Here is a 21100-nt window from a genome sequence, read left to right as displayed (position 1 = left end):
CATGTTTCTGAGTGAAGCGTGACACTGTTAATTTACATGCACGCAGCTCATCTGTGTTTTTAGTATCTCAGAGTGGCTCAATTCACAGTAAATCCTGCTCCACACAAACTTATATGCTCTGATTTTGGGTCGCTTATAACATAGATTTTAAAATGCAACACGCGCCAACCATCTTCCTTTAGTTAATGAAATATTATAATAAAAAGCACTTATAAACTGGCTTTTGTCAACTAAAAGAGAAGCTTTAAGGGCTCCCTGCAGTTTCTGCCAAAATAAAAGCTTGAAAATTAAGAAATTAGGACAGCCATAAATATTAGTATTGTAATTTTACAGTTGTTCTGTAAAATGTTTTTTAATACTTATTTTTTTATAGTGAAATATTACAATGGTAATATTTCTTATTTAAAGTAATAATATATTTAGTAATATTATTGGTAGTATTATATTGATACATATAATTACATGTTTTTGCTCGAATTTAGCAGCCCTACACACACAGTACCTGGGGCTTAAATTGCAATTTTTATCAGAAAATGTGGAATTCGATTTTTTCCTTAAATCGTGCAATTCTATTATATTCTCTCTGTAACTACTGAAAACATTTTCTGCTGCTATACAGATGCCAAATTCATTGAATTTAATGTGATTTAACTTTAAATGTACCACAGTAATATAATATCTTTAACTGGGTGGCTTTTCTCAGTAAATAATAACAGTGATAATTCATTCTAGCACATTTTTGATCAAATGACAGCTCTAGTTATATACCATGTACAGTATGTGGGCAAGATGACCCAAACTTATTTATATTCTCCCAAAATCTCTGCGTTTGACCTCTCCAGAGGTTTTCAGTGGACATAACTGAGCATTTAATGTATCATCACTAGAGAATGCAACTGATACATCTGCTGCATCCTTTACTCACACTGAGATAAGTGTGGTTCAAATCCTCTGTGGCTTCATCAAGACCTTTCAACACACTCCCTTCATACCCATCAGTCTCTAACTGTAGATTTCTACAGACTCAAACTCATATCACCATGGGGCCATCTTTCTGCTGGGTTTGTCCTTGATGTGGCTGAGATTGCACCGCAGTTACAAATTCTGGTGCTTTGCGTCATCTGCTCCCCACTGACCGATTCGGCTCCATTCTGCTCTCACTGTCCAAATGAAACACCCGTCATATCGCTCTGGGCATTTTGTGAGATTTCTGTTGAACTGCGATGGCCTAGAACTCAAAGACCTCGATTGGCTTTTCTGAAGATCTCCCAGAGCATACATCTTTAAAGCACTGTCACAACAGCACAGCTTTCTTTCAAATTTACTCTAAACTCTTTGAGAATTAACCCAAAAACAAGCTGAAGTCCTCTGTGTTGCATCAATAATTACTGTGATCAGTGTGGTACGGCGCTTCCTTAGTGGCTCCTGCTGTCAGCCAAGTTCTCAAAGACAAGATAGCTGTTGCCTAGCTTTATGCTGAATTTAATTGAGGGGTCATGGGAGAGTTTGAGTGTATCTGTAAATTGCGGTTAACATCACATCAGGTTTACTCGGTTCGCACTCTCTGCCAAATGCAGTCAAACTGCGCTGGCGGAGAGATTGAAAGATGGCAAGCGAGAGAGAGTTATTTTCTCTGCAGATCCTCGTGGGGGGAAAGACTTGAGCTGCTTGGAGATGCAAGGGAAAAATACTCTGTTCCAAAACCTATTGAGATGCCTATAGAGGTGGCATTTTTAATGCGTCATCAATGCAAAAGCTGTGCCAATAGGCAACTTAATTATTTGACAGAAATATTTGTATGTAGCATCATTTGTACATTTCACAGAGAATGCACTCCCAGAATGCTTTGCGGCAAGCTCACAACCTAACCAAAGATGGCTTATATGCTCATAAAGGCTGCATTTATTTGGTAAAACTGTATTATTGTAAAATATTATTACAATTTAAAATAACTGTTTTCCATTTGTATATGTTTTAAAATGTAACTTATTCATGTAAAGATTAATTTTTAGTAGCCAGTGTCACACAATCCTTCAGAAATCATTCCAATATGATATACTTAATATTCTTGGTGCTCAAGAGACATCTCTTATTATTATCAATGTTAAAAATGTTTGATCTGCTTAACGTTTTTTGTGGAAACATTGATACATTTTTTTTCAGGATTATTTGATGAATATGAAGTTCAAAAGAACAGCATTTATGTGATTATTTTTTTTTTTTTGTAATATTATGCGTCTTTACAGTCACTTTTGATCAATTGATTGCACCCCTGCTTATTTAAACATTAACGTTTTAAACGCATTAACGTTTTAAAAAATAATTTACTGACCCCAAACCTTTGAGCAGTAGCTATAATTTAATATAAAAATTATTACTATTATTTATATTTTTGTGCTTTTTGCATTTTATACTGTTTACATGGTAACACTAAGTCAAGCTATTTGTGTGGTGTATAGAGTTGCTGCTGATGAAGAGTGCTTCAAAACAATATGACAATGAGTTAGGATGCCTAGCTAGGCAGTAGGCAGCTAGCTAGGTTTTGGAACAGAGTTTGAGAGTCTGCTCTGAAAGAGAGTGGCAAATGGGGAGTTGAAAAAAGAGGGCAGATGAAGGGGCATGTTGTGCATAAAGAGGATGCAGAGGTGGGATGCACATTGCACAAAGGTTAATAACGAACTCAACAGAACAACAATTATTTTATTGGATGTTTTTATGAATGTGAAATCAATTATGTGAGCAGGGAAACAAGTGTTGAGTGTGATTGTGCCGTCAGGTGAGGTGCGGAACATGAGGCCCGGCTGTGTCAGACCCAGATAGATTATTCATGCATTCAATAATTTGGCTGCCTTAATTAAGATTCACTCATTTGCATATGGTTCCTTTCGCATTTGTCACGTTTTCTCTCTCTCTCTCATTGCAAGTGTCCCGGCTGCAGCGCTACATTGTGCGGCTGTGTAATAAATGACATACTGGTTGTTTTGCTGGAGATGCAGTCAACATAATTAATTTTCCATTTATTTTGTAGTGGAGGTAATGGAGGGAGATGGTGAGTATTCGTTTTTCCTGCTGGTGAGGCCACGTGTTTCTACATGAGGTCCAGATGTCTTGAGACAGATGTACTGGTGGATATTTGTTGATGTAGATATTTGCCCTGTTTATACCTGATATTAACATCTGTTTTGGATTGAAACAAGGTAGGATGACACTAAATACTGGTATAAAAGGGATCCAAAATGTTGATTCATATACATGCACTTCAGTAATTCTGATGTCAACGTGCATCATGACAGATCATGTGAAGCATTCACATCTGAAATGAAGTTAATACAATACAAATTTATTTGCAAATTGATGAATATAGTGCACAGTTTTGTGCAATTAATCACTTCTAACAGGCACTAACATTCAAAAGTATAAACAAATTGATTTTATAGCAGGGGTGCATTCAATTAATCAAAAGTGACACTGTGTCACAATGTCTTGAGACAGATGTACTGGTGGATATTTGTTGATGTAGATATTTGCCCTGTTTATACCTGATATTAACATCTGTTTTGGATTGAAACAAGGTAGGATGACACTAAATACTGGTATAAAAGGGATCCAAAATGTTGATTCATATACATGCACTTCAGTAATTCTGATGTCAACGTGCATCATGACAGATCATGTGAAGCATTCACATCTGAAATGAAGTTAATACAATACAAATTTATTTGCAAATTGATGAATATAGTGCACAGTTTTGTGCAATTAATCACTTCTAACAGGCACTAACATTCAAAAGTATAAACAAACTGATTTTATTAAGCAGGGGTGCATTCAATTAATCAAAAGTGACACTGTGTCACAAAAAAAATTTCAAATAAATGCTGTTCTTTTGAACTTACATACATATATATATGTATACTGTATATATATGTGTATCAGAATTTCTGAAGGATCATGTGACACTGAAGACTGGATTAATGACTGCTGCAAATTCAGCTTTGCATCACAGAAATACATTTTAAAATATATTCAAAAAGAGTTAATTTAAATTGTAATAATATTTCACAATATTCCTGCTTTTACTGCATTCATAAGATACTTCTTTCAAAAACATAAAAACAAATCACCTCAAACATTTAATTGGTAGTGTACAACTTATAATCAGAAATATAGAATCCCCAAATTAATGCAGAATGAGCATTAAGAAAGTAATATTTTTACCTTTGTTTTTGTAAGTTTCTGAGGATAAAATTAGTAATTATAGCCTTTTAATATTATTTGTAAGCCATAGTCTATGCCTAAACTACAAACGATCAGTGTTTTTGTTTATTGGTTATTGAAGCAATGAGGGACTCGTAATTAGCTTGAATATATAATATGAACATTGTCATAGCCTCGGAAATTGAAAAAAAATCCCTAATAATGGCCAGCTGTATTTTGTTTTTTCTTGTGATTTCATAACTTGATAATCTTAATATCAGGTGTACATAGGACCATTGATTGAGCAGCAGAGGAACATGGGTGTATTGGTCATGGTGTTTTGGAGTCATTCTGATCTGCTGTGAAGCCCATGCATTCCCCACCCTTATAATTTTCAAATGACCAAATTTATCAAAGGACATATGGGACATTATCAGCCAGGCACATGAAGTGAGACATATAGGGAAGGAAAATGAGTGAGGAGGGATCCAACCACAGCTGTTCAGCCCAGAGAGCCTGAGTGAGAGAGACTAATAACAAATCTTCGAGCACTAGTGCACACACTTTTAATATTTCACTTCCGTCCTTACATTCTTGCAGGCATCTTCTTACAAGCAATCATTGACCCACCACAGGTCCTCATTGCTGTGTAGGTGTCCTGCAGAGCCCTTTGGTTGCACTTGAATCATTGGTACTGTAATACCAGGGCCCGGGCCACTGCTGGAGGCTCATTATGGGTCTGTAAGAACATTTTAGCCCGATAATGAATATGCACCCACTCCTCCATAATCATTCATCAATGTACGGCGCATTCCCAATTACCTGAGAACGTGGGGCGTAATGAAGGCTGATGAATTCATTTAGCAGGGAGGGTTTCTAACGCTGAATGTGCCAGGCCATGAATCGGAGGAAGGGGGGAGAGAGGTGCACATGTGACAGCTGGCACACCTGCACACAGTCTTTCATAGACTTAGCTGCACAGCAGGGAATGCTGGATATATCAAAACCAGTCGAAGTCCGGGATTCCCATGAGTGCTAGAGCCCTCTACTGGAGTTGTAGTGCACAGCTGTGCAAGACCGACATGATTTAAGTAGGATGTATTTACCTTCCTGTCTTAGCCCTCACAAAAGTGTGTGTGTGTGTGTGCATGTTTATGTGGGGAGGACGACGTGTCTGCGAGCCCTATATGAGAGTTTAATGCATTCTGATGGCGGCTGTGTTGTCGGCCAAGTCAAGCTGAGCCTGTTTTTGTGATTAAACAAAATGAAATTACTGCCAGCAAATGGAAAGCATGATTGATTTTCTCGGCAGATACGGTGTGCGGCTACGCAAAGGCTTGTTTAACTTTATCACAACAAATCCAATAAGGGCTGACACAGTTTCACTCTCTCCGGTCCTCAGAGCGTGTCAGGGGCTCTTCTGGTTTAAACGTGTCTCCCAGTGGAAATGCATACACGGATTTTCCTGCGTACACTACTAGAGGGCTGTTGACAGTTGAATAATATACATTCAATCCATATGTAATAGTAGGTGTATGTGTGCGCGCACACGTGTAAGCCATAATTTAAACATCCTGTCTTCATTTTGCTTGAATGTAACCATTCTCATGTCTCATGCTGCAGCAGAACGGAGATGATTAATTATTCCCCTCTCCTCAGTAATGACTTCCATTACTGCCCACTTGTGATTAATTAGTGACAAGATAGAGTGTGTATGCCACCTCCCTGCCTGACTGAAACACACTCCCTCCACCAGTGACTGGCCAGACTGTCTGGGTTTGGTGGACGTCAGCCACAGTTACAGATCACATTCACGTAGAAATAGAGAGATGTATGCTGTAATATACCTCAATAGTGTAGGCTGATTATTTGTGCAGCAGTGAAGCAGATGATTTCAAGGTAAAGCTTTTCATTGACATTTCTTTTGTAGACTGTGGTTTTGTCACCTTTGTGTAAAGCTGTCAGGCATCTTCAAGGCAGTACAAAGTGCTCTGAAGGTCATATATTCTCCAGGCTTTTGAGCAATAGGCTTGGATTCCCCTCAGGTATAAAAAAATGGAAACTTGCTTTTATACTTGATATGATCCAGAAAAGTATGGATAGGAGAGACGGTTATAGTGACTATGGAAAAATCCTTCTAATTTTTCTATTAAATATAAACTACTTTTCAAATTTTGAGGTCAGTACTATTTTTTTATTTTATTGATTTTTAAAGAAATTGATACTTTTATTCAGCAAGAATGCATTAAATTGATTAAAAAAGTGAAAAACATTTATAAAGATTTCTATTTCAAATAAATTATATGCTTTTGAACTTTATATTCATAATATAATTCTGAAAGTATTCTGAAATTCTGTTTTCAACATTAAATTGAATTGCTTCTTGCAATGTTTTAATATTTTAGAATGTTATTTTATTGCCATCACTTGAATACATTTTATTCTATTAGAATTAATTAAGAATTACCATTACAATATTTCTGTTATTTTTATTATTTCTTTACTGTATTTTCAGTATAACTTTTGAACAGTAGTGTATTGTACCTGTAATACAAATATTTTAAGTTTCTGTCCTGTGTTTTCAATTGTAAAAATGAAAGAAACTTTTTAGTATTTTATTCTCGTCTTAATTTAACTTAGAAGTGATGATGTGTAAGACATGGATGTGGATAAATTTAACCCTAATAAATTCATAAATTGGAAAAATGGACATTTAAAATGGTAATAAAGGTTTTTTTTTTATATACAAATGTAAAATCTATAATAATTTCACAACATAATTCAAAGCATGTCCGTGATGGAGATTCTCTTGAATTTGCCACAGGGAAGCTGCCAAATGTCCTCTCCTGAATATCAGGAAACTGATTTTCCAGCTATTTCCAAACATGAGATAGGAGGAGTTGTTTCCCCCGCTGCTGAATCATTTGCTCTTTATAGTCTGAGTGAGATGAATGGGTTTTGTGATTGCACAGCTATTGAAACTATGCACAAAATGCTTAACAAAAGCAGTGGGAACACATTAAACAGCAGAAAAGATTTCATTTGCAGCAGGGGCAAGAAAAAAGCGATAAAGCCGGAAAATAAGAACTAGAGGAAGACAAGTTAGAGGCGAGGTCCCTGGGCCCCTGGTATTGCTTTGAGGTGAGACCTGAACATCTGAGATAGAGGATTAGTCTGGGATTGACCTGTTGTATATTATCTGCTCACAGTCTCCACATGGGAAAGAACGACCTGCTGACTTTTTACGATGGAGATGACCTGACTGCAAAGATTCTGGGCCAGTACAGCGGTTCCCGTCCTCGCTTTAAACTCTACACCTCCATGGCTGATGTGACCATTCAGTTCCAGTCGGACCCTGCTACCAACATCTATGGCTACAACAATGGTTTTGTGGTGCACTTTTTCGGTAATGCTATTTAACCATTTCTGCTGCACTTTCCATTCAAAAGTTTGGCGACAGGTAGATTTCTTTAAAGAAATTAATACTTTTATTCAGCAAGAATGCATTAAATTAATCGTAGGTTTAGGGTTAGGGTTGGGTTAAGGGATAAAAAATACCATTTGGTCAGTATAAAAGTAATAGAAGTCTATGGAAATTCCCCATAATTCACAGAAACAAACGTGTGTGTGTGTGTGTGTGCAACTGAACCATTGAACATTCTCTGAGCTACATGGAATAGAGGTGTTTCATTCTTAAATGAATTTGTGTGTTTGAACTAAATGGTTAAGTTAATAATTCAATGACTCACTCATATAGATAGTCACTTGTTTCATTCATATATAATTTTTGAACAAATCTGTTCAATAAATGGTCCAAATGACTCACAATAGCCATGTAACCAGTTCAGAACGAGTCACTGAACACCATCTAGCACTGTTGTTCTTTAACAAATTAATATATAAAGTGTATATAAATTGTGCATATGTTTGAGAACAGTGATGCAACAGTGTATATATTTTCTAGAATTAACTGTTTAGTTGCATTCATAGTTAGTTGCATTTAATTATGCCGGTATTTATTAGAAATAATTGAAAGCTATTAATTATGGCCTGTGCACAAATTCTGAGAATACCTGCTATTGGACAACCTTCCTGTTTATGTTGTTTCTGGACTTTATTTGATCAATGTCTAATGGAATCACTATTGGAAGTGCAATGCAAAACATACAGATTTTTTGGATGTGTTCGTAAATCTCATATTCAGCAGCCTTTTCTTGTGATGCATCAGTATTTGAATCAATTTAAATGAGATGTAGTCCTGATTGACCATGAGCTGTTGATTTGTTTATGATGGTTTCTCTAATTTTCTCCTGCATTTGGCTTTGGGTTTACAGTTGGCTTGGCTGCAGAGCTCTGTATGGTGGTTGCGTGCACCTCAGAGAGTCACAACCTTTAGCAGGCTGGTAATAAATCAAGGCTGTCTCATCCCCCCAGGCACCGAGCCAGAACCCAGACCAATATTTAACTTTCTAATTAAAGAAGAACTCTGCAAAAACAGAGGAACTAATTTCTCTCCTTTATTTGAGAAGGCATCATCCTCTATAAGTCTCTCTGGAAATGTTGACAATTCAAATGAAGGTTTAGTCTCTTCTGTTTGACTGGCTTTTCCCAGTGCCAACATTGTACAGCTTTTCATCCAGAAGTAACTGGGGCTTATCCACCTTCATCTCAGGAAAGTCCTGTGTTAATTTGCTGCCTCTGTCCAGAGTCCATTTTAAACAAATGGCTGTGGACTAAAGGCCAATCCGGAGTCTCTTGCGGCTCCGTAACGGATTTTATTCCATGTAGAATCACTCCCACATTCTAATATATATGCCTGCAGAAAATTCTAATATTTTTTATCAGGTAATATTAAAAGTAGTAGTATTGATTTTGTCAGACATTTTTAATTTAGTATTTTAAATTAGTCTTAGTCCTGTGTCAAATGTACTTTTTAGTTATTATCATATTTAGTCAAAATAGTCAGGTTTTAGTCGACTAGTTTTAGTCAATGAAAACTTAGTCACATTTTCATCATGCTATTTAATATTATATATTTAATTTAATTTTATTTACTGATAAAAATATACATATATATATATATACTTTGAAGAATATTCGTAACTATTTTGGTATTTTGGTGACCAGTGATTTTCATTGTATTTATGAAAAAGTCATACAGTTTTGCAACAACTTGGGGTGCATAAATGATGTCAGAATGTTCACTTTTGGGTGAACTGTCCCTTTAAGATTTAAAATGAAGAAACTAAAAATAAATTAAGAAACTAAAAACTAAAATAAAACTAAAATGCCAAAGTTTGCAATCAAAAGTGAAGGATTGTCATATGAGCTCAAATACTTTTCCCAACCAAACCAAATAATCTGTTATGCAAACATTCATTGTCTCATTTGATTCAATTTCTCCTGAGGTATTTTAGGAGATATATCTGAGGAAAAAGTTGATGCAGCAAGATTAAGTCATGAAAGACCAACCACAGAGTGATAAAATGTTCCTCTTTGCAGAGGTTCCCCGTAACGACACCTGTTCAGAGCTTCCGGAGATTTCCAATGGCTGGAAGACCACATCTCACCCTGACCTGGTGCACGGCACGTTGGTGACCTATCAGTGTTACCCAGGCTTTGAGGTGGTGGGCACCGAAATGCTCATGTGTCAGTGGGACCTGACCTGGAGCGGAGACTTGCCTAGCTGTGAAAGAGGTGAAAACACACACACACTCACGATGATAACCACTCTCTCTAAAATCCATTTTCACCCCACTTCCAAACCAACACGCACTGCCTATTGATCAAGAGCAATCCTGTGTTATAATTGCAATGATTGTTGTCATTTGAGAAATTTATTTTTACATTTCAGGTATTGCACTTTCACCAATAAACACAAACCAACAGAATGGACCTCATACACATGGTTTATTTTAACTCATCTAGTGTACTGATTTATGATATGCTATTTAATATATAAATTAATATCAGAGACTTAGATATGCACTCTCTTTGTACATTATGAGAACTGGTAAAAACAAACAAAAAATATTATAAATTCCTAATAGCAATTCCAATAATTCCAAATTGCAGTAATGTTTCTCTATTAAAACAACAGTGTTTGAATAAGTGCAACCGCAAACAAAATAGACGAGATCTCATGACAGAACACAAACAGGCTGAATAACACTTTCATTTAAGCCGAACATCTCACATGGAGATCGCTAAACTGCAGCTTACTTGCTTGTCTGTGTTTTCAGATCATTGTCGGGGCTTCCGTAATGAATATCGAGTGTGTGCACATGGTTGCCAGATTGCAAAAATTAAGCAAAACACCAAGCAGAAAATGTATCCTTTTAACAGAAGCTCTGATTTGGGGTTTTGAACTCTTGATATCTGGCAACCGCACATATGAAAGCTCACATAGTAGAGGCACGTACAGCAGTCTGCGATAATATTTTGTCTCCTTTTTTCAATAAAAATATAAAAAGAGATTTTTGTATAGTTTTTATTTTTTTAAATACATTTTAGTTTAGTCTTTTATCATCAATGATACTGCATTTTGATATAGTCACAGTTATCGTTTATTGATCATAGTCATTGTCTTGTTAGTCATGGGAAAAAAGCTCGTCAATTAACATTTTTCGTTATAGTTTTCATTAACAAAATTAACACTAAAAGGTAGTTATTTTTATATTAATTATATTACAGAATGTTCCAGTTTCTACTGTAGGCAGCCAGGGTGAGCATAAGAGACTTTTTTCTAAATAATCGAAAAATGTAAATTATTCCAAAACGTTTGATCAGTACACGATTCAAATTGTTTATATATTTATTTCATAATAATAATAATTACTTTTATATAATAATATTACTGTTTTTACTGTATTTTTTATCAAATAAATTTCATTTTTTGCATTTTAATATTTCATTAAATACCATTTGAATTTGAAACTGTGTTGCACACCTGTGCAACTTTTTTTTATTTAGCTTTACTTTAAATAACTGTATGTTTCAAGGACACGCAGGGTTACTGTGCCCTGGCCGCAAAACTGTTGTTGGTATGTCGAGCACAGGCCCATCGTGCCCAGCCCTCGGCAAAGGGGATTTGATTGGAAATGGTGATTTTTCCAGCAGGGCAATCATTCAGGTAGATGATTCTCCGCTAAACAGACATTGAGCAGAGAAAGGAAGACAGAATCCACTTCAGAATTTGTTCATTCTGATGCACGAAAACAGTTGTTCTCAGTAGATTTATATTGTTACAAAAGATTTCTATTTCAAATAAATGCTGTTCTTTTGAACTTTCTGTTCATCAGAGAATCCTAAAAAAGTATTATGATTTCCACAAAATAATAATAATAATATTAGGCAGCTCAACTCTTTTCAACATTATTAATAAGGAGAAATGTTTCTTGATCACCAAATTATCATATTAGAATTTTTTCTGAAGGATCATGTGACACTCAAGACTGGAGTAATGACTGCTGTCAGGTAGATGATTCTCCGCTAAACAGACATGGAGCAGAGAAAGGAAGACAGAATCCACTTCAGAATTTGTTCATTCTGATGCACGAAAACAGTTGTTCTCAGTAGTGGCCTGTCATCCATGTAAATTACAGATAGGCTCGGTTTGCGTGACAGATGATGGTTCATAATGTATTAGTTTTCCAAAGAAATGCCAGACGCAAAATCCTCCACAAAATCCTCCCATTTATCTCTCAAGCAAACAGAATCAAATGCATCTTCACGGCTTTCACCAGCAGAACCGTATTTTAACCATGTCTGAGATGCAGAGAATGTCTCGATTGACATTTCTTTTTTTAAAAAGCCAGCATTTGTCACTTCCCTTTCGTTGTGCTGAGCGGAGGACGACGTGTCGACTGCCTATTGATCAAGAGCAATCCTGTGCTCCATTTGAGGGGGGAATTTCACAAGTGCCTATTCGCCTCTGCAACTCGGTCCCGTTCAAGGACAGGCGAAGAGTGAAGGAGGGCTTTGTGGGTAATCACTCACTTTTCTTTCGAGGGCGACTTCACGCAGGAAGTAGGTGTCTTTTCGCTTCACAGTCTCGGTGCATCTTCCTCTCTTTGCTCCCACCTTAAGTGATTTATGTGATTTTGCAAGAATTTTTATTTCGCTCTCCACCTCCTTGGTGAGACCATGATGGCGTCCTGCTGATGCACGGAGTGTTTCATCAACAAATTTCAAAACAGGGTAGCTCCGCGACTAGCCAAAGTCACTCCAGTGCTTGAAATGAAATCTCGTCGCCTGGTTATTGTGTTGCTCAGACTTGCTCTGTGTGAGTGCGTAATACTGCAGGCTCCCAGGACGTCCGCAGACATTCGCCGTTTCAAGTATCAGCAGACAAGAGACCGAATGACCCCGGTGTCCAGGTTCTGCCGCTGTCCATGACAAAAACAGTAGCAGCAACAGCAGGCCAAAAGCAGTGGGGACCGTTATCTGGTTCAAAGCTTCTCACCCGCCATGCAAACATCATTAACTCACTCGCCTCTCCCGTCCCATTTTCCTGCCCCTCTACTGCTGAGGAGAGAATTGGGTTTGCAGCTGGGCAGACAGGAGCGAAGTAATCTTTTTATCATACTGCACTGGGTGTCGGTACACTGCCCTGAGATCAAAGTCACATGTTCTTCGTGTCTCATACTTTCTGGATGAGATGAGCGGTGGCTCCTGGCACTCTATTAGAATTTTTTCTGAAGGATCATGTGACACTCAAGACTGGAGTAATGACTGCTGAACATTCAGCTTTGCCTCACAGGAATAAATTGCTTCCTAATATGTAATCAGAAAGAAAACAGTTGCTTTAAATTGTAGTAATATTCCTGTTTTACTGTATTTTTGTTCAAATAAATGCAGCCTTGCTGCACATAAGAGAAAAAAAAATCTTACCGGTCCCAAACATCTAAACGCACTTGGATGAAGCTCATTAATTATCTGCTTATGAGATTTATTTGAGATGCCACAGGGAAACGTAAGAGGAAGAGAGGTTATAAGAGCGAGAGCCACAACTGGTTTAGTCCTCACCTTTCCTGAGGATGAAGAGAAGGTCATTCCATCAGCTTCTCTTGGTGGCTGACTATTGCACAAGATCAGATCAAATATAATAAGTTCTATTTGGAGGGTGGAGGAATGCAGATGATTCATAGAGCGGACTGTAATGGACTCTTTTTCCATTTCCTTCACGCAGCACAGAGGAAAGATTCCTGTGGCAGCTCCTGCAGGTGCAGGGATTTGGCCTTGCAGAGACGCTAACAATTACAGTGCATGTTTGTACTCATTAGCCGCATTTGCCGGGTGCCGTGCCCTCCCCAGCTCTGCCACGCTAAGAATGGACATCAGCAAAATGCCTGCCAGCTGTCTTGTGCTGCTCTATTCAAATTTTTAATCACAGCCAAGCTGATTCCTAGCATTTGATTTATCAGTCATTAGACACAACACCTGTGGTTTGTTTAGGGACACGGTGAGAAACAAAGAAATTGTTTGCAAGCATTATTGAACATTCTGTCTCTCTTTCCCTCACTTTTGCTCTACTAATCAAACTAATTGAGTCTTACTTTACAGGAAAGAAAATAACAAGTGAGAACTCACAGATGTTTCAAGTGTTTCTCCATATAGAAGTAGTGAGATTAAATGGAAAGAAAAGGAGACCTTTGATTAAACAGATAGACCAAAACTCTGTCATTTGCATACTCTCATGTCATTCCAAACCTGAATGACTTTCTTTTTCAGTGGAACTCAAAAGAAGATATTTTGAAGAATGATTTAACTGTTTTTGTCCATATAATGAAAGTCAGTGGGGTCCAAAAACAACGTTGAGTTCCAGTGACTTCCATTGTATGAACCCAAAAAAAAAAACTTCAAAATAACTTCTTTTGTGTTCTAGAGATGAAATTTTGGATTTAGAATTATATGAGGATGAGTAAATGATGAGGATGAGTAAATGATGAGTATTCATTTTTGAGTGCACTAACAATTGATATCTTTCAGACATTATAAGATTAAATGACATGAAAGATGTCTCACAGATGTCTCATGACTGCTTTCCTCTTAGAAAGCAGTCAGATTAAATGGAGAAAAATTCAGAAATCTGCTTAATTTCATTTGGTTTGGGAGAATTTGATAAGAAATATTTGAGACCACATGATAATCTCTGACTTTTGATTGCAAACTTTGGCTTGTTAACAAATATAAGTGCAATGTTAAGAACGCTTCTGAAAATCTTAAAGGGTTAGTTCACTCAAAACTTTAAATTCTGTCAACATTTATTCATCCTCAAGTTGTTCCAAATTTGTGGAACCACAAGTATGATGTGAAATGTGAAGAACAGAGAAACCAGAAAGCATACTGTTAAAATGTATTTTATATTGATATTTAAATGCATAATAGTAATATAAAAAGCAAATATGTAAAAGATGTAAAAACTGCATGTATTAGAAAGTAAAATTCTTAACCATTCTGATCCAAAAGCATTGTTTGCTCAACAAATATTTGTATGCAAGTCATTGGTGCCACCCTCAGGTGAAAATAAAAACTACAATATAATAGGGATATAGAGTTCTTGAATATTGCAATATATAATGTAATATTTTAATTGTAACTCATAATAGCATGTATATATAATGTAAATATACCAAACTCCAAATATTGTTTCAATATAAACAATAAACTCTGTGACCTGTTGCTATTTTTTGCCAGTCCTGTCATGCCCAGACCCAGGCACGGTGGAGCACAGTCGCAGGGTGATGTCAGGCCCGCGTCTCATCGTGGGCTCTACTGTCCAGTACATCTGTAACAAAGGCTACTCGCTGTCAGGAAACAGCCTGCTCTCCTGCTACCACCGTGACTCCACCGGCCCCAAATGGAGCGAGAAACTGCCCAAATGCATTCGTGAGAACATGATTTTATTCACAAATAATCCCAAATATACACCTACAGATACACACACATATGGGTGTTAACTGTATAAAATGATTTGTGATTTAAACTTGTAAACTTGTCAAGTCTTTACAGTATAGTTTACAGTATAAGCATTGAAACATTAAGAAAAACCCACATAGTGCACATTTAATGTTTATTTTATTTTATTGTACTTTTTGTCAAAATTTGTTCATTCTGTGTGTGTGGGGCGGGGGGGTTGGTTTGGGTTTCTTTTGATGACAAGGTTCCATTCTATTCACAAAAGTAGTAGAATATCACTAACTAATCCATGCTTGTTTTGCGCTTGGTTGTTTTTTTTTCAATATTTCATTCTGTTTTTAAAAGTAATAGTTTATAAATACCAAATCCGTATTTGTTTTCTTTTCTTTCATTTTTGGTTGGTTTTGTTTTCTTTTCTTTTGTTTACAAAGTCTAATTCTATTTAAAGGAAATAGTTTTAAACTAACTAATCAGTATTAGTTATTTTGTTGTTTGTTTGTTTGTTTGTTTTTTTGGTTGCTCGGGTGGTTTTTGTTTTATATTGTTTTGTTTTTGTTTTGTTTGCAAGGACTCTGTTTAAATTAATTAACTAATGAATGAATGGACGAACGAATGAATGAATGAATGAATGAATGCATGAATGCATGAATGAATGAATGACCGGGGCATTTATATAGCGCTTTGTTGTGTATTGCTGTACACCCAAAGTGCTTGACAATCATATGGGGGGATTTTTAAAGAAAGTAGTAGTTTAGAACTAACTAATCTGTATTTATTTTCTTTTCCTTTTGTTTTGTTTTGTTCTGTTTTATTCTATTTTCAGAAGTAGTTAGTATAGAATTACCTAATCCATATTTGTGAATGTGTGTAAAAAGTAATAGTTTATAACTAACAAATCCATATTTTCCTTTTATTTTATGTTCTTTTTTTGGTTGGTTTTGTTTTCTTTTCTTTTGTTTACAACGTCTAATTCCATTTCAGGCAAATAATAAACTAGTTAATCTGTATTAGTTTTTTGTTTGTTTGTTTTTGTTTTGTTTTGTTTTTGTTTTATTTTGTTTTGTTTACCAGGCTTCATTCTATTTACAGAAGTAGTAGTGTAGAACTAACAAAATTGTTTTGTTTTGTTTTTGTTTTGTTTTTTTGCTTAGTTTTGTTTTGTTTTCTTTGCAATGTCTCATTCTGCTTAAAGAAAGTAGTAGTTTAGAACTAACTAAACTGTATTTGTTTTCTTTTTTTGTTTTGTTTTGTTTTGCTTTGCTTTGTTTTCATTTTTATTTTCAGAAGTAGTTAGTATACAATTACCTAATCCATATTTATGGATGTGTGTATATCTGTGTTATATAGCTGATTCGTATGAGCCGTGTAGGAACCCCGGCACTCCTCCCTATACCATTCAGAGCTCAGAGAAGCATGTGTATCAGGCTGGAGAAACGGTGCGCTTCTCCTGCATGAGTGGGTATGAGCTCCAGGGTGAGCCTGTTCTCCGCTGTGTCCCCAGACATCCTTCCAAATGGAGCCATCCACCCCCGCTGTGCAAAGGTAGGCTGTGTGTTTTGCAGTGTTCATGATGTGTGATCTGCATACTATATCATTCACATAAGGTCTCTTTCCTGTCTGCAGTGGATGTTTATTTATTGATATGTTGTTTCTCTTCGGGGTAGGGAGGGTTTGTTTTTAATAGTTTGGTATGACAAGCAACATTTTCTCATTTGTTAAAAGCTCTCGCTTTTTTCCCAGCGGTAACACTGGAGTACATAGATGAACACAGACTGGATGGTAAGAACATCTTAGAAATGCACATAAATTTGTCTTCACAGGTATGCAGCTTAACTTATTTTATGTATTTGCTATACTTTGTCCCAAATCAGTGGCCAGTGCAGATTTCAGTATGGAGGGAGCCAGTGTGGCTGTTTCCATTTTTATCCCAGTGGCCGTAATCATAATTATCATCATGTCAATGTATTTCTACTTTTCAAGGTAAGCTTTTTTTGTTTGTTTTGTTTTTAAATAAATGTATATTATGTATATTATTAATGCACCAAGAATGCATTAACATTTCTATTTTTAATAAATGTTTTTTCTTTCTTTTCATCAAAAAAAAAATTTTTGATCCGATTGCACAAAAACATTAAGCAGCATAACTGTTTTCAACATTGATAATAAGAAGAAATGTTTCTTGTGCAGCAAATCTGCATATTAGAATGATTTCTGAAGGATCATGTGAGAGTGAAGACTGGAGTAAAGATGCTAAAAATTCAGCTTTGCCATCACAGGAATAAATTACATGTCAAAATATATTCAAATAGAAAAGTGTTATTTTAAATCGTAATAATATTTCACAATATTACAGCTTTTATAGTTAAATGACGTTAGTTGTGAGAAGAAGTCAAATATAATTTGTTTGCAGATTCCATGTGGTTGAAATTTGTGTTTTAGTTTTGTTCAAATGTCTCTCCTGTGGGTTAGACCATTGCAAGTCAAATGAATTGTTGTCATATGTTTGTTCTCAGAGTGCAAGGCAAGTCTCTACGTCTCTCCATGTCCACATCACCACAATACGATCACATCAGAGGAGAGTCAGCTTTTGAAAACCCCATCTACGAGACTGCAGTAAGTAAAGCATGTGTTCAGCAACAGGCTACATTCATCCGCAACCACCTCCTCACTTGTAATAGAAACCTATTCCCACCCATCGTATCCATTTGTGGTGATATTTCATGGCAGGACTGAGAGGTACTCATGTGTTCAGTCTTACAGGTGCACATCTGCACTTTGAACGCCATCTGCGTTGCCATATTGTGGGTTCATTTCTGTTATCTAATTAGCTGTAAAGTGCCATTCTGGAGTTGAAATTAAGTGGCGCACGGAGCCACGCCCTCATCATTTCACCATTAGCGATCACACAGTTTTATCACTGGGCCAGAACACCAGAGGAAGTGAGACATTTAACCTTATTATTGCGTAGTCTATTAGCATATCACCAGCCACCTCTGCTTCACCTGCTCTCATTGTTCAATATATTCACATTCATTCAGCTAAAAAAGATATTTCACGTTCATATTAAAATTCTGTCATCATTTACTTACTTTCATGTCGCTTCGAACCCATGTGTGACTTTTTCTTTCTTTTGTGGAGCACAAAAGGGAGACATTTATCTCCCAAATGGAAGGGGACCATTGCTGTTGAATTAAAAAAAATACTGTAAAAGTATCATAAGATATCATAAAAGGCATCATAAAACTAGTCTGTATGACTCTGTAATACAGGTCTTATGACAATATACTGTTCAGTAGTGACAAAAGAGAGAAAAGTGAAAAGTCTCATTTGTTTTCAGCTACAATACCATTCAAAATTTTGGGTTCAGTAAGATTTTTTTTCAAGAACTTAATACTTTTATTCAGCAAGGATGCATTAAATTGATCAAAAGTGACAGTAAAGAATTTTAAATTGTTGCAAAAGACTTCTGTTTCTCATAATTGATGTTCTTTTAAACTTTCTATTCATCAAAGAATCCTGAAAAAAATGTATCACTGTTTTCACAAAAATATTACTAAAGGGATAGTTCACCCAAAAATGAAAATTCTGTTGCCCTCATGTTGCTCCAAACCCATAAGACCGTTGTTCATCTTCGGAACACAAATTGAGATATTTTTGATGAAATCCGAGAGCTTTCTGAGAGCTTTAGAAAATTAGAATTTTGGAAATTGAGAGAATTAGAAAAGCATACTGAGTAGCAAAGCGGCATTCAAACAGAAAACAGTTGTTTTAAATTGCAATAATATTTCACAGTGTTAATGTTTTTACTCTATTCTTGATAAATAAATGCAGTCTTTGTGAGCATAAGAGAAAAGGGAAAAAAAAGAAAAGAAAAAAATCTTATACCAACCCTAAATTTCTGGCATCTGGGATGGGAAAAAAGAAAGTCATACAGGTTTGGAACGACATGAGTGAGTGAGTCATAATTTTTTTTAAGGTGAACTATCACTTTAATTCAGAAAAAAAATTTGATCTGATGATTTTTGACATACATGAACTTGCTCAATCACTTACATTGCACTTTCTTTTCTATCTCACTATCTGCATCCCTGAAGAACAATGAGGTGAGATTTTGACTGTAAATACTTTTACAATGAAACATGCTCTTTTCCCCCAAGCCTCCTGCGTCTAGCATGCGTTACAGACTGAATGTTATTCGCACCTCTTATGTGCTGTGCTAGTGTTCCTCAAGATCTCTCTCTCTCTGTGTGGTGTGGCACTCATAACACAGTCCCAGCAGCTCACTCCCTGCGTATACTAAACTGCTCGATAACAGTTTCTGGCCCCCAGGGCAAAGTCTGCTGGACAGATGAGTGTCTGTGTGCTGTATGTGTTTGTGCATGTATGTGTGCCGCTTCTTCTTGCACTAATGCCCTGAAGTGGTGTAGTAGCATTATGTGAAGATGATGCAAACACAAGCATCTCTCTCGGGTGTGAAGAAAGACATGATAAATCTGGGTTTACAAAAGACTGCGATTACAAAAAGCATAGCTGATCAATATTACATTTTGGACATTTAATTTCAGGATTATAAAGGTTTGTTTTCATATGCATTATTGATTTAGCATGCTGTTTATTTTTCATAAACATCAGAAGGCTTTTAAATGCTCATTTACAAATCTGCATTGTGTTTATTTGTGAAAACATCACAATGTCACTTCATAAATCACACATTGTTTTCCCAGCAACGTAGCCTGATAGTTTTTCCTCAGACTTCCATTATGTTTCCATTGCTGATTATTATTTTTACGTTTTTTCATGCTTAAGTTGCATGGTATTTTTGATTTGTACAGAGACCTATGATTCAAAGCAGCCACCAGAGTTACTCTCTAGGATTCTGTTGTAAAGAAAGAGCCTGTAAGGAGAGTTGATCAATGGAATAGCATCACATGGACAAGGCTGAGAAGGTTTGAACCACTGGTGTAGGGCGTCTCCATCTTTAGCAGCTCTCTTTCATATTGTGTTTGCAGCCAACATTGGTTTTGCTACCCCTAACAAAATGAAATATTATATATGCATATAAATGTTAAATGTATTATATTTTATGTGTTTTTGTTTGTTTGTTCCGCAGGATACGAGAGAGTACGAAGTCTCCATTTAAGCTTGTTTTAGCATGGAGGACCGCAAGCCTTTCTCTGCCTTGTGGAAGATCTCTCAGTTCCTCTCACATCTTGTGTAGCCAACTCTGCTCTTAATCTCACCTACCTTCTCATCTTTTCCCATCTGCTGTAAAAATCACCTTGCTTCTGAGGACTTCCGCAAGCGAAGAGTGGACAACATGATATTATTTTTGTAGAGCTTCAATAGCCATGGCCTAGCAGAATTGCTTGTACAGTTTTTACCCGTAATTGAGCCAAATTAAGGAATTAAAAAAAAAAAAAAAGACTGATAATAGGGGAGTATATGTTATTTAGGAGATCGATGTCTCGCTAAACAGATTTTTTTCTTTTATTTGTTTTTAAGTGTCGCACTCACAACCCCTCCTGCCCCCTCTCCAAAAAATTCACATGTAAAGTTACATTGTAAGATTTAAGTAAATCACAAGCACAGGAAATAGTTGCACTTGTGAAATATAAACAAAATGATATAAATTTGCATATAATGTAATTGAACAAAATACAAATAAAGTTACGATTACCTGTTAATTTTCAGGCAGAAATGGGTTTCCATAGCAATGACATAAACTACCGTTTAAAAGTTTGGAGTCTGTAAGATTTTTTTCATGTTTTCAAAAAGACTTTTAATGCTTACCAAGACTGCATTTATTTTTTTGAAAAATACATTAAAAACAGTAATATTGTAAAGTATTATTGTGTTTTCTATTTGAATAGATTTTAACATTTAATTTATTTCTATGATGGCAAAGCTGAATTTTCAGCATCCATTACTCCAGTCTTCAGTGTCACATGATCCTTCAGAAACTTTCTTTCTTATTATTATCAATGCT

At 36.1% G+C, this 21100-nt stretch overlaps 1 protein-coding gene across 1 annotated transcript in view; it reads left to right on the top strand.

Moving 5' to 3' along the window:
* The window catches only part of LOC107664941 (seizure protein 6 homolog), a 78755-nt gene extending 57882 nt beyond the window's left edge, over positions 1-20873 (top strand). Inside the window, exons 7-15 of the mRNA XM_016455641.1 lie at positions 7404-7600; positions 9697-9891; positions 14893-15084; positions 16462-16656; positions 16855-16893; positions 16986-17094; positions 17628-17727; positions 19209-19217; positions 20225-20873. Coding sequence (XP_016311127.1) covers positions 7404-7600; positions 9697-9891; positions 14893-15084; positions 16462-16656; positions 16855-16893; positions 16986-17094; positions 17628-17727; positions 19209-19217; positions 20225-20254 — 1066 coding nt within the window. The 3' untranslated portion in view covers positions 20255-20873. The remainder of the gene's footprint in view (positions 1-7403; positions 7601-9696; positions 9892-14892; positions 15085-16461; positions 16657-16854; positions 16894-16985; positions 17095-17627; positions 17728-19208; positions 19218-20224) is intronic.
* Positions 20874-21100: the final 227 nt, after the last annotated feature.

Source organism: Sinocyclocheilus anshuiensis, unplaced genomic scaffold (genome assembly GCF_001515605.1).
Source record: "Sinocyclocheilus anshuiensis isolate Anshui unplaced genomic scaffold, SAMN03320099.WGS_v1.1 scaffold319, whole genome shotgun sequence".
Taxonomy (NCBI): Eukaryota; Metazoa; Chordata; class Actinopteri; order Cypriniformes; family Cyprinidae; genus Sinocyclocheilus; species Sinocyclocheilus anshuiensis.
Note: the sequence above shows the minus strand (reverse complement) of the source record. Positions and strands in the feature narration are given on the sequence as shown.